General features: G+C 35.0%; 1 protein-coding gene across 1 annotated transcript; it reads right to left on the bottom strand.

Annotated features, from left to right (window-relative positions):
- Positions 1–468: 468 nt before the first annotated feature.
- Positions 469–7,561, bottom strand: LOC125823433 (polypyrimidine tract-binding protein homolog 3-like). Its single transcript, XM_049502817.1, has 14 exons — positions 7,469–7,561; positions 6,751–6,813; positions 5,820–5,891; positions 5,655–5,731; positions 5,424–5,505; positions 3,828–3,951; positions 3,476–3,540; positions 3,323–3,372; positions 3,112–3,205; positions 2,981–3,029; positions 2,877–2,890; positions 1,553–1,660; positions 1,287–1,430; positions 469–1,010 (listed from the first exon to the last, which is right to left on the bottom strand). Exons 2-14 carry the CDS (start codon positions 6,805–6,807, stop codon positions 621–623), a joined length of 1,326 nt encoding a protein of 441 aa, XP_049358774.1. The 5' UTR covers positions 6,808–6,813; positions 7,469–7,561; the 3' UTR covers positions 469–620.
- Positions 7,562–14,861: the final 7,300 nt, after the last annotated feature.

The raw sequence follows: 14,861 nt of genomic DNA, 5'->3' as shown, positions 1-14,861 counted from the left end.
ACTTTGAAAAAAATCATAACATTTGAAGAAACCATATATATAAATGATTTTAAAAAAAGAACAGTAGCAACAACAAAGCAGAGAAAACAACAGAGAATAAGATAGGAGCACTAATAATAACTGATAAGGAAAAACTCGACAATTTTCGACTACCCACCAACCTTCTACCTTAATCAAGCCGTCAATAAGCTATAGGTCATATCTTGTCAAATCAACTCGCCAAAACTTTTTCAACCTACCTCTGCCACTCCTAAGACGCACCACAATGAACCTCACACCTCCTCACTAGGACATTTGTACATCTCTTCACATATCCGAATCATCTTAACCTCCCATACATTCATCTCCACATCCTCATTTTTGCTACTTTCATCTTCTGAGCACAACATAGTAAGGTTGAATTACAATAATCAGAGATGGAGGAAAAGTAATATGCTAAAGCTCTACCGACATGCTCAATGCAGAAACAAAAAAACAAGTACAATCACTAGTAGAGAAAAAAGGGTACATAAGGAAAGCAGAAACTAAAACCACAAATCAGTAAAAGCACATTACATAGTTGTCATTATTGTGTTATACAATGGCATTGACTTCTTACCAATCCTATCACAGAAGACTTCTCAGATGCTCTGTAACTGAGAAAATGAAATCCGGATGGTTGAGCTACCAAGAGATGTAGCATTTTTGCATACGAGTGCCTCAGTTGCCTGCTCCTCCTTGTCAAAAAGAACAAGAGCTTGCTGTTTGCCATTCATCTCAAAAAGCTTACTATTGATGATGGGACCATGCTCCTCCAAATGTGCAATAATCTCTGCCTCCGTTACATCCTGGGGTAAGGAGGATAGGTGGATCATCTTGGTAGGGGAGCAGCAATACCTATAGTTTTTAGCAGCATTACGGTTAAAGCGGTTGAGATTTGAATTTGAGTAGTCATGTGTGTCCGGCCCTGTAGTAATATTGGGGTACTTTGAGAAGTTGACTTCCAGACGCTTTTCAAATAACATGGCACCCTATATCCAAATCCAAGGGAGGAAAATTGATAGAAGCTTCAGTATAATGCATAATCATAGACTAAAAGTAAGCAAAGATAAGGGGTATTGTTAAGTGAGGCAATTGAGAATAGTCAACCATGAACATTATTCAGATGTTCATGCAAAGGAAAAATAGCAGCAGAGAGGTTATTGGATGCTTCAAAAGGTATCTAGATAGCTGATAACAGGTGGAACAAATCAAAATAACCTCCCAAGTCCAAACAAAACAGATCCTGAAGAGAATATCAACCAGACCTTCAAAAAGTGAACAGCCAGCTCTGCCTGGAACCCATCACCCAGCTGAACCAAAGCATGATCTGGTTTATTGCGCAGAATCTTAATGCTGACAATATTTCCATAAAGAGAGCACAGGTTAAAAAGTTTGTCCTCATTTATTCTCTGCGATTAGGAAAAAAAATCAGAAGAAAATGTCAAGATTCTAGAATGACTTTTAGAAGTAATAAAATTATAAAGAGAACAATCTTATGGTACTCATACTCGGATAAAGAACAGAAGCTTACATCTGAATTTAAATTAGAAACAAGAATAGTACATCTGTCATTTGTCCCGCTAATTCCAGGTGGCAAACCACCAGCAAACGCAGCTGCAATTGCTTCTGCATTTCCCATCTACTTGAACAATGTGAAAACAAACTTAGAAGTGCTTCATGGCTTGTACCAAGGAAATTACCAAATATAAGAGAGTTAAGAGGGAAGTTAAGAAGGTTAGCATAGCGCAAGGAGAAGCCCTCATGGCTTGTACCAAAAGCTAGGGATGCCGGAAGGGGAGAAATACACGTACAAATTAGCGCACCTAAGAAAGAAGAGGAGCAAGAACTTAAGCAAGATGAAGTGTCTTAAAGAGATATGAGAGCAAGGAGATATCGGAGGCTGTTTTGATCAGTTCTTCAACTTGAATCATGAGGATAACTTCAAATATCTACATCTATGCTTGGTAGAAACTTAAGCTATACCATATGGCACTATCATAATTTAAGATTAGCAAAGGAAATAACAAATATATACATTGCAAATTTAGACAACATAAGAAGAATGAGTACACGATAAATTTGATAGGATTGCGGTGTACAAACAAATTTAATTTAGATATCTAGGCTCTGTTCCGGTAGAATGGTAAGATAAATAAAGTTATTACACATTAAATCAAAGTATTGAAATAAATGTTACTAGAGTGTTACATGTCAAGGGAATACGTATCGAAGTGAAATGTAGATAGAACAGTTGTAAAGATCGACAATGTAATATGAGATACTGTTCGGCTCCAAGATCCAACATATACAAAAATATGAATGTAAAGAATAGAAGTGTGGCCATACAAGATTAAGCAAGACTAAAAATCATCACATTTGACAGAAGATGCAAGTAGCACATATGATGGAAAAGGCAGGAGAAAGTTTCTTAAGATAATTCCCCATGTTCTCTATTGATCTCCAGATGCACCGATATTTAACTATGAACCATGGTCAATGATGATGTTAAACTAGGATAAGGTAGACCAAGCAAGCTGTCTCAGTAGACCTATGACTCTTGGAATCTATGTAGACTTAGCAAAAAATAGAGAACAATAGAAGAAACAAATTCATATAGGCAAGACCAATTAGTTGGGATTGAACTTTAATAATGTGAGTATGTTTACAAATGTTTGTTAGGAGTCTTAGTCTTGTGAGAGATGTAAAGCCAGTAGAAAATTGTTGGTGCAAGAGAATCCAAAATATTAAACATTAAAATGGGAGGATTTAAATGGAACAACATGATAGTCAGGTATCATCAACCCAAAACTAACTAGTTTTTTAAATACTTTAAAGATGATGAGATAGATGCACACCTGAGGAAATCCACCTGGAAAACCAAGAAGAAAAATTACAGTAAGCAAACTAGAATAATATTTGGCATTGACTACAATATGATAAGGCGATAAGCAGTAAGCACCTGGATGAGCTCCAGAACCTTGGAAGGAGTACATGTCTCCATATCCTTGCTGTCACACAATGAAAAATATGAAGTCAAACTCATGTTGAAAACACACACTTCCCTAGTAATAATAGGACAAGATAAACTACTTGAGAGGATTTGCCCTTCTGTTCTGATGGTAGATTTGGGTTAGTGAAGTCCCTTGAACGTTCATTATTGTAGTTCACTTGCAATTCATCTAGGCTGAAACATAAATAAGTTTATGGTTAAGACATCCATCACAGTAAATGAGAGAAAATATGGAAATATTTGCATGCAGAGATGAGAGTACTATAACTTTCAGATTGAGCTGAAACCTACTTAGAGAACTGTATGTCAAGCTGACAGCAGCCATCATATATATTACGCCCCTACAAGAAAATTGTATGCACTAAAGCTTATTTTATCTCAAATGATAAAACAACCTGAAAGGGTCCATATAAATCAAGTGATCTTAATATATCATAAACACACCTGAAGTGAGTTCCTTGCAGAAACAGAACTCTGTTGTACTTGATACTGGATCAAAGCTTGAAAACCTACGTTTAAAAATATCATAAGAAACAAGAGTTACGCGAGATATGGCCAAGAATGCAAACATAATTATTATAAGCTCAAATATCCTCCATGAAACATTAAAATAAGAACGAAAAACAAATGATTTAAATCCATAAATTGAAGTCCTATGATACAAGAAAGAAATCCTTTTTCCTCTCTTGATCCTTCCATATATTCCAGATAGTCTTAAATCCAAAACAAGAAACAAATCATGAACAGAACATAGAGAGATAGATAGAGAGAGAGAGAGAAACTTGAAGGTGCTGACCAGCCGACTTCTGAAATGTGACAATCTTCTCTACAAATCCATGTGGAGAAAACACTTGATGCAGCACATCCACGGTTATAGGGTATAGCATGTGATGTATTGTGACTAAGAGAATTCGATTAGGCTGAGAGTCCAGAGAGAGCCGAACAGCAAAGCAGCATAGAGAGAAGAGAAGAAATGAATAGAGAGAAATAGATGACAGAAAGGAGAAAAGAAGAACACAAAAGAAATGCTTCATCTTGGTTCAGCACTAAAGAAAGGCATAAAGACAGATCACGAAGCAAGAGATAATGACAAAAGAGCAAAGACAGTAAGCAAGAGAATACAGAAAGTTATAAGTATTGACTTTAAGATGTTAGCCCAGTGCATGATCCTTTTCATCAGTGTCATGTCTCATAATTATTTCATACAAAGTGACACTTCCTGAAAATCTTTTGAGCCTTACTGGAAAAGTTTTGCATCAGGTAAAACTGAAAGAAGCAAACAGATTATTTTTAGAAAAGCAATGCTGATTCTTCCTGCTTTTGGATATATTCAGCCAGATCACTATGATGATTGTAGAGAATACTGGGAAGTATGAAAACTGGTGGCTACGGTGGGCTCTCACATGCTTTAATAGAGCACAGTCATCTGATCCTTCCCTTATCCCTCTTCTGATTACAGTTACCTTATGGATAGCCTGTTTTCTCTTTCCAGTCATCAAGAGGTATAAACATTGCCTGTAGGGAGTCTACAGTTTTTAAAGACTTATACTGAAGTTCTGCACTGAAAGAGTCAGTTTTTGGCAACAGTGTACTGCAGGCAACACCCACCCCAAAAAAACAAAGATTTGGCACAATGCAAGTAACAAGCCATTCCACTATTCTGCTTGTCTGGCTAGTTGGCAAGACTTGAACACTTTTATCCGCATTGCATAATTTCTATTAAAAGACATTTGCAAGAGAAAAACCATTCAAGCAGCTTAATGTAGTGAAATGTGGCAAGTCAAAGCTAATTAGTCTATCAAATTAGTGTAATCATTAAATCTCAATTACTTCTCCATTGATTTCCGTAACTTGCGTTAGCCATCACATTATTCTAGTATTCTTTCTTTAAAATTGTTGAGTATGCTACTTAAGATTTGGACATGTTTTCATTATAGTCAACACATGCACAGAGATAGTCATTTCTCATCCCAATGAGTTTCATTAATTATTTGTCAAGTTACAAAATTAGCCTTAAAATACTCAATACCACAGACAGAGAGTGAAAACTTCTGCTTAGATCTTCTGTAGAATGAACAAATCATAGTAGAAACTCTCTTCTTATCAAAAACAAATACAATTTACAGCAACTCTCTTCTTATCAAAAACGAAAAAAAAACAAATTCAATTTACAGCAACTCTACTTATCAAAACAAAAAAAACAAATTCAATTTACCATGAAGCTGATAAATGCACATCAGGATTAAAAAGAATAATAATGCAAATACAGTTAGCTCAAATTCTAGTCTTACGGAGGACGGAAGAAATTGTCAGTAAATCATCCAGTCCTGTATAGGACCGAGTTCAATATCAGTGATCCAAGAACCAACATACAAAAAGGAACATCCCTTACCTCATCTCCACGGCCTTGTGCATTCTGATCCATAGTTGTCAATTCTTGGTGAGATGAGAATTGAACGTAAACATTCCTCCCCCTATAGGACAAGAAAATGAGTCACAAATCAAGGTCCTACAGAACATTCTGATAAGAATTGTCAGCTTAAAGCTTGGAAAACACAGATGATTCAAAAAGTTTCACATTGAGTTCTCCAAACAGAATACTAGTTCCTCTCTTACAAGGTACCTTATGCTGGGTTGAACATTTGAGTAGAATTGCAATGCCTTTACAGCTGAAGGGACATCTTGCATTTGCAAGAGGGCCTAAAGGCACAAGTTATTAAAAAAAAATTAGAACCAGTAAATTAATAAATTTATGAGTGTCATTCAGTGTGCAATATGAAAAAAGCACCTGATTTTTTGCCCTAAGCATTACAAGTTTGGTAATTACGCCAAATGGTTGGAATAGTTGAAGCAAGTCATTCTGGAAAAGAACCAAAAACCAAATTACTGTACAAATCAATTATTTTCCATCATATCAGTAGTTTCTGGGTATATGGCGTTGGAGGAAGATTTAATTGATCCCAAATTAATCAACACAAAGGAAATAATGCTCTCCATTTTCAGATCTAATGTTTACTATAACTAAGCAAAAAGAGTGCCGCTCTTTCAGAATAAATGAATAAACACTATCACTACAGACGGATCACTCAAAACTCATTCACTTTCAAAACTCAGTCTACACCATAAACTAAGAGCTGAGAGGTAAAAAGACAGCAGTAACTTGATCTTCAAGAGATCTATAGACACTTCAACTTCCCACCCCACTCACCCCCCGGGCGCACCCCACAAAATATATTTTGACTGATTCACCTTTTCAAGAAGTTCAGAGAGGGGTATGGAACATACAGACTGAATTGCAACAATGGACAAAGAGACTTTCTTTCTGCATCTGTTTCACTATTTTATGTTTTTTTTTTTTCAGAACACCATTACATCAGATACCTTGCTCTTTGATTAGAGAATGTACATCACTTGTCAAAAAAAACAAAAAATTAGAGAAAAGGTACTGTCTGTTTTATACATAGTTTTTTCTTCCCTATGTATCAAGAGCATAAAGCATTTTCATTTATACTAATAATACATAGGAACTTAAGCTTACAATGATGTAAAGAAAAAGGTGTCAAACACTAAAAGTATTCAATTCTTAATAACAAAGGCATTAACCAACAACATAAACAACTTGCTTATGAAAATTTGGAGCTCACTGATCACACATCAAAGTACTATCAAACAAAAATAAGGGGCACAACAAATCAGTATAAAAGATCCTACAAATCTACCTCCGAGATCTCATGCCCCACATTGCGAACATGAACAACCTTTGAAGGATCAGACATTTATACCTGAATCACAACAAAACAATTAAAAAAAAATTGAAATATATAAACTACTAAAAACATATCACAGAGTGTGCTGATGAATGATTAAGCACATACAAGATACAAATGCTGTGGATAAAAGGCTTCAGGAAAAAAGAGAGAAACCAGAACTTGCAGCACACAACCAAACTTTTGTATCTTATTTTGTTAGTAATGGCATGTCAAAGAGGCATATATACGAAATTCAAACTATGAAAACAACAAAAAAGACATTTTGCATCAACAATATGAAATTAAGTGTAGACATGACTACTCTCCTCTTACTCCTAATTCCTTTAGCAAAAAGGTTAATTCGTTTATAGTAGTTCTCTCAATTTTTTTCACATCTAAAGAATCACATGTAGTTGCAACATGAACTCACACTAAAAAAAGTAAAATAAAAGATAAGGCTTTCTAGCAAAAAAATGAAAAACTAAGAAAAATAATAACAAGATTCAATTTTTAAGGTGTTACTAGGCAACTATTTTGATCAAATTCCCTACCCAGGAAAAAAGATTAGTAATTTAAATACACATCAAGAACTTCACTGGCACCATAATAGACAGTTAGAAAAGGCAGTGTAACTGAATTAACAGTAGAATAAAAGTGGATAAACAGAAAACTAAAGCTTAGATCTAACCTTCAGAAATGGAGGAAAGGGAGAGGGGGACTAGGGTTTGGTGTACGACAATCAGGATTTTTCCTTTTTATTTTTATTCGATGCCCCCGAGATAAAAAAACCGACAGATATGATGTTTACACAAATTAAGAAAAGCTTTTGACACATTACAGGGTGTTTTTTTTTTATTGATCAAGAAAAATATTCTTTTCAAAAAAATAAGTTTTAAAATAAGAAAAATGATTTTTTTAATAAAAAAAAATTTAAGTGACATTTTAAGGGATCGTTTGGTATGCCGCATTAGAAGAAATAATCCATATATTAGGTTAAGATATTATTTAGTACTATGTTTGATAAGAATTTGGCATATGTATAACTAATCCATGAATTAATTATATCTCCTACATGGTGTTATATGATGTATTACTAATATCTTCCATTTGGAGGTATTAGTAATACATAGGATATACTACCATGGGATAAATCTATGTAAAGACAAAAATATCCCTCAAATCATTTTAATTATTTTGTTTATTTTCTTGATTTTATGATTTATATTTGTACTAGTAAATTTATTTAAATAAATTAGCTTACAAATTATTTAGAGAGAGTTGTTTGTTACTAAATAAATCCAATAAAAAATTTGAAATGTGAGTATATGACGTTTGTGATCTTAATTGAATGTATTATATATATATATATTTGTGTGGTTTTCTAATTATTTGTATTTTGAAGAATTTAAAACATACATACATATTAAAACTACAACTTGCAATTTTTATGTGTAAATGTAGATGGTTTATTAATTTTACCATTGTTGACCGTCTTTTCGATTTTAAAAGTAGTTGGTTTATCTTTTTTAAATTGAAAAATGACATTTTGTGAGTCATCAATTTATTAAGATGACAATTATTTATCCTCAAATAATTCAAGTGAAAAAATAGCAAACATAGTAACAAAATTGTTCTTCTCATAGCTAGTTAGAAGGCCATAAAAAAAAAAATTGTTCGGCAATTATCTACCTTGACTCAATTACCTAATAATTCAAGGGTATAATTGGAAAGAAGCTTTTTATAGAGTTTTAAACCAAACACAAGATGATGTGGACATAATGAACCAAACACTTGATAAAAATAAACTCTGCATTACTAATACTTGCACTGCTAATCTATGCATTACTAATTCTTGCGTTATTAATCTTTGTACCAAACGACCCCTAAGTGCATTATTTTTTCCCTCCTCATTCAAACTCCAACTCTCACTCCTTAACCATCCCATTATAGGGTAGGTTAAGCTTTAACCCACAAAGTTTTCAATTTGCTCTGCATCGCCTTACATTGTATTTTTATGTGTTTTTAATGTGGCCCGCTCCGTCCCACACAAATTCACCCCGCATAATTTGCTTCACTTCCAAATTATGATTAGGGTTAATTTTTAATTATTAAATTTATTCCACACTTCCATATGAGTAGCACAAATGCATTGTGTTAATTAATTTACAAATCTTACATATAATATGTTATTTAATACATTGTTAATTTATAGTACTAAAATTATTTTACCTGATTTGCATATATATTTTCTTTATGATAAATTTTGTCTTTGTTATTAACTAATTGGTGCAGAACTAAATGGTCTTATGGAAAATTTAATGTAGTAAATTGGCTGAAATTTAAAAATTGTTCCAATCCGAGCCTGCATTCTAGACATGGCCGGCACTCGAGAACCATTGTTGGTCCCCAAGCTAACCCTCATCCTGGCTGACTACAAGCGGAAGACTAACTCAAGCATACAAAGCTTAAAAACTGAATAAAAATTCATGAAACTCAATTACAAAGCTTTAACTCAAATGAAAAACTCTGAATAAAAATAAATTATTCAACTCGCCATAAAATAGGCAACTTAAGTCTTTAAAACATTTAACAAAATAAATGAACAGACTTCAGAAACTATATTGCCTATCTATGAAGCCTCTAAATGACAAAGATGGAAGTCGGGACAAGACCCACGACATCCTAACAACTGGTATAACTCAAAGAAAAAGTGGAACCCTCTGGAAGTAAGGAGGCTCACCATAGTTAACTTGAACTCCATGTGGTATCAACGAAGCTCATGTTGATGACCCTGAATACCTGTATCTACATTATGAAACGATGTAGGCCAAATGGCTCAGTACGTGGAATGTACGAGCATGTAAGGGGGAATTCTAAAGCATAAATATGAGCTTGAACTTAACAAAAAGGAAACATACTTACCTCTTCTCAACTCACTTACTCGACTCAACTCAAGAATAAAATACTCAACTCAAAGATATGATACTCAACTCAAAGGTACTCAACTCAAAGTTACTCAACTCAAGATACTCAACTCATGATACGCAAGGATACAACAACAGTAAAAGATACAATATATATGGAAAGTTGTAAAACTATAGATAGCAACTCAATGTATTGAAAAAAAATACAATAATACACAGTGTGTATATAAAATTACAATATAACTCTATGGGAGTTTCTCTAACCGACAACCATCACTATGAGTTATGTGATAATACAACGTCTCGCCCATGCTGCCAGAACTGTCCTATATTTTGCCAAGGTATAGGACCTCTCAACTAAGTGGATCCACTAGTCTATGCTAAAAAGCATTAAGGAATCATCTAAAAAGTATGACCTTTTCTACCCACGTTGGTTGGTTTATGGAGACTTGAGTTATTATGAACTCGTCCCCATATTGGTGCTCAATACTACTCCCAAAATATATTTAGCTCATATGTTTAAAAACATAACTCTTTCTGTGGTTTGAGATCATTGTACTTCCATCCTATTGATGTAGCCTATTTTTAGGCCCAGTGGTTTTACCAGTCTGGAGCATAGGAGTCCCGATACTATGAATGAAAGTCAAATGTTGAATTCATCTACAACACACCCTTGTGATCCTGCTCTAGTTCCTTGTAGGAAGTAAGAATTGTTCATCATGTACAGTTATTACTAATTCAAATTCAACTCATGTCTGTTTTTGGATGACCCATCATTGCTAGTAGTCAAGTGACTGACTAACCTATTCTTCGTAATTTCCCTATTGACAAGTACAAAAACATGTATAATAAATTTTGTCAACAAAATAATGTTGGTCTTTGAGGAGATGCCCTAGTGGTTAAGGCATAAGACTAACAACTTGGGCATTCTAGGTTTGAATCCCAACTATAACACCTAGTGCACCTATCTGTGCTTGTAGGACGGGCAAGTTTCCCAGTGAATTAGTTGGGGTTCATGCAAGCTGGTAGGGATGGCATTAGTATAGCTAAATAATGAGTAAGGCACTAAAGAATATATGACATAATGATAATCTGAATGTGTACTACTTAGTCAGATGATAATTGATCTAATCTCTCTTCCTCTTTGCATTTCAGGGGATGTTTTGACTTCTTAGGTGCTTTGGAATTCGTACCTAGGATGCTCAACAGTTGTATCTGTCATGCCCCGAGCCTACTCCCTAGACGTGGCAGGCACTTGAGAACCATCAGTGGTTCCAAGAAAACCCTTGGCATAGGTGATTACTTAGCGAAAGACTTGCTCAAGTAAAATGGAAACTCTAACTACCAAACTTAACTCATAAAGTTTCAAATAACTCAACATCAAATAAATGTATGAAAGTACTTAAATAACCATAATTAATAATCTCTAAGTCTAAGAACATCAACAAAGGGAAATAGTGAAGGACTCCTCAACTACTACTATCTATGCAGCCTCTAAATACTACGATAGATGTCAGGACAAGACCCACGAGACCTTAACAAAGCAAAAATGTGAATTTGTTCCGGAAAGCAAGAAGGCTCATCAAAGATAGGTGGAATACAAATGGTATCAATGGAGCGCATGTTGATGACCCTGAACACTTGCATGCAGTCGAATGACGCCAATACATTGAATGTACGAGCATGTAAGGGGAAAATGAAGCATAAGCAACTTGACCGATACTATGGGAATACATACTCACCTCATCTCAACTCAAACGTGAAAGCAACAATAAGTGCTTTTAAAATAGTAGATATTTTCTCAATAAGAATAAAAATACAATAATAAACTCTTTACTCTTATTTGTGAGATTTTATAACCAAATACCACCACTATGAACTACGTAATGATACAACGTCTTGTCCACAATGCTAGAACTGTTATATACCTCACCGGGGTATAGAACTTCTCAACTATGTGGATCCACTAAGTAATTCTTAAGACCAATAAGGAATCATCTAAAAAGTACGACCCTTAACCATGTTGGCATACGTGGTTTATGAGGATTTTGAGTTGTCTGAACTCATCCCCATTCGGTTCTCAATACTACTCCCAAAAGTATATAACTCATGCTCATATGTTTTAAACATAACTCTTTTCTCAAATTGACATAATTACTCAAAAGATCCTCTTAGAAGAGGTGATGCTCAAAACTCCTCATAAACTCATTTAGAAATCAATGTTTCTCTCGTCTTAAATGTAAAAGTATTACACACTTGGGAATACGTAGTTCCTTATACTATTTTTTTTAATATGAACTCTCATCATTAACTCAATTCTTAAATGAAGTTGTACATAACTGTAAAAGACTTCTCAAAATTAGGAGAGGGGGGGACCATCTGGAGGAGGAAAATTTAAAACATATATGTGACGTGGCCTTGGGCACAATTATTTGGTCGTTCTTTTCTTCCTCTCCCAAACTTGATTCAATTCATACCCAATGCAATTTCATTGTCCAAATTCATGAAATTTCATAAACCCAGTACATTTTCAATGAAACTCACACAAAAATCTATCAAGAGACTCAACTCATTCGCAAAACCTTCACTTCATGAACTCAAAGGCCTCCATTGATAGCTAAAGCTCAGGAACTCAATCAATCAACATCAAGAATTAATTGATGGGTACAAATTTACATGATTGGTGTGAGAGTGAACAAATCCAACACTATGAAAGCTTACATACCTCAAAAGAACTAAGTTTTTGGCGATCTTCCCCAAATTTATTTATGAACTCTTGAAACCTTCTCCTTTCTCCTCTTGAAAGTCCTCTCTAAAAGCCCTAAGCATTTTAGGAATGAATAAAACTGATATAAATCATTTTAGATCACTATTTGGGTGACGAAAACGTTTAGGCCTAGTGGGGGTAGGGAAAAGACCAAAATACCCTTTCTTAAAACAGACTAAATGTCTTAACTAGAGAGGTTGTACCCTAACGGGAATAACTCCTTCATTCGAGCTAGGAATTTAGCAAACTAGGTGGCGTTGGAAAGAGAACTCAAAGACCTTCTATTTGATACCTTATGGGCCACCTAAATTTATATGTGCTAAAAGTTATGGTCGTTTGAAGTTGACCCCAAAACTAAAATAGAAATTTTAGTTGTACGAATCGATAGTTGACTTTTCGAAGTACGAGTTATTACAATATCTCCCCCTTGGTAACATTCGTCCTCGAATGAGATCACAAGAAGACAAAAGGAGAAGGAAAAGCATCTAACAACCCCAACTCAAGTACATAACATGCAATTCACATAACTTTAACATATTAACTTAAATAGTACCTCACAAAGGATTAGTACCTTGGTTTGGACACTCTCCGAATGGAAAGAGTTGTGGGTATCTCTTTTCATATCCTCCTTAGTCCCCAAAGTAGCTTTCTCAACAAACTGATTTCTTTATAAGACCTTGACTGATGCAACCTCGTTGGTTCTCATCTTGTAAATCTAACGATCAAGAATCTGAACAGGCACCTCCTCATAAGATAGGTTGTTCTTAATACCAATATTCTCAGTAGGAACAATAAGTGAAGGATCACCCATAAAGTTCTTCAACATAGAAATGTGAAACACCAGATGATTGTTGCTAACTCTGACGGTCGCTCCAAATCATAAGCTACATTGCCAACTCTCTTGGATATCCGGTAAGGACCAATATACCAAGGACTGAGTTTCCCCTTCTTGCCAAATCTCATAACACCCTTCATGGGTGAAACCTTAAAGTAAACCCAAGCATCCACCTCAAACTCTAAGTCTCTTCTGCTAACATCTGTATAGGATTTTTGACGACTTTGTTTTGTCTTTAACCTTTCCTGAATAATCTTCACCTTCCCTATTGCTTGATGAACCAAATCTAGTCCTATCAACTCGGCTTCACCAACCTCGAACCAGCAAATAGGTGATCTACATCTTTTACCATTAAGAGCCTCATAAGGAGCCATTTGTATATTGGAGTGATAGCTATTATTGTAAGAAAATTGTAAGAGAGGCAAGTGGTCATCCCAATTACCCTTAAAATCTATGACATATGCCCTCAACATATCGCCTAAGGTCTGAATCATGCGCACTGCTTGAGCATCAATCTTAGGATGGAAAGCAGTACTCAAATTTACATTTGAACCCAAACCTTTCTAAAAAGACTTCCAAAACTTAGCGGTTAATTATGCACCCTGAAATGATATACACAAAAACTCCATGAAGTTGGACTATCTCTTCAATATACAATCTGACATAGTCCTCGGCTGAATTGGTAGTCTTTATCGGCAAGAAATGGGTTGATTTAGTTATCCTATCTACAATTACCCAAATCAAATCATGTTGCTTGCGAGATCGCGGAAAGCCAGTAACAAAGTCCATATTAATCATCTCCTAATTACATTCTAGAAGATATATGTTCTGATCCATACACCGGGTCTTTGGTGCTCTACCTTGATTTGTTGGCAATTTGGGGCCTTAGTAACAAAATCTGCAATACACCTCTTCATACTACTTCACCAATAGACTTTTCTGAAGTCACAATGCATCTTTGTGGAACTGGGATGGGTCAAATATCTGGAGATATGTGCTTCCTCCATGATCCTTTCTTGGAGCTCATCCACTTTTAGCAGACATAGCCTACCTTGATACCACAATACACCATCTCCCCCTTGTTCAAAAGCCATCACCTTTTTCTTATGAACATTCACTTTAATTCAAGAAAAATAGGTTCTTGGTCTTGTTTCTCCTTCACTACAGACACTAGTGATGATTCATCCCCATTCATCACCACCATTCCACCTTCATTGGAATCTAACAAACGGATTCCCAAACGTGCAAATTTGTTAACATCTTTGGCCAATTCTTTCTTACCTTCCTCAATATATGTAGTACTTCCCATGGACAACCTGCTCAAAGCATCAACAACAACATTAGCCTTACCTAGGTTATAGAGGATGCTTATGTCGTAATCCTTGAGTAACTGTAAACATCTCTGTTGTTTGAGATTAAGCTTTTTCTGATTGAAAACATACCGAAGACTCTTGTGTTCGGTGAATACATCTACATGAACACTATAGAGATAGCGATGCCATATTTTCAAAGAAAATACTACATCAACAAACTCGAGATCATGATTTGGGTAATT

Source organism: Solanum verrucosum, unplaced genomic scaffold, assembly GCF_900185275.1.
Source record: "Solanum verrucosum unplaced genomic scaffold, falcon-dt-bn FXZP01000012.1, whole genome shotgun sequence".
NCBI classification, from domain to species: domain Eukaryota; kingdom Viridiplantae; phylum Streptophyta; class Magnoliopsida; order Solanales; family Solanaceae; genus Solanum; species Solanum verrucosum.
This window is presented reverse-complemented; position numbering and strand designations above follow the sequence as displayed.

Bases quoted from the DNA above. Each gene is read 5' to 3' on its own strand.
- LOC125823433 (XM_049502817.1), bottom strand. From the start codon at position 6,807: ATGTCTGATCCTTCAAAGGTTGTTCATGTTCGCAATGTGGGGCATGAG. The intron at 3,206-3,322 runs GTAGGTTTCAGC...TTTATGTTTCAG, and splicing joins CTTGACATACAGTTCTCTAA to CCTAGATGAATTGCAAGTGA. The intron at 1,011-1,286 runs GTCTGGTTGATA...ATTTGGATATAG, and splicing joins TGGCTGTTCACTTTTTGAAG to GGTGCCATGTTATTTGAAAA.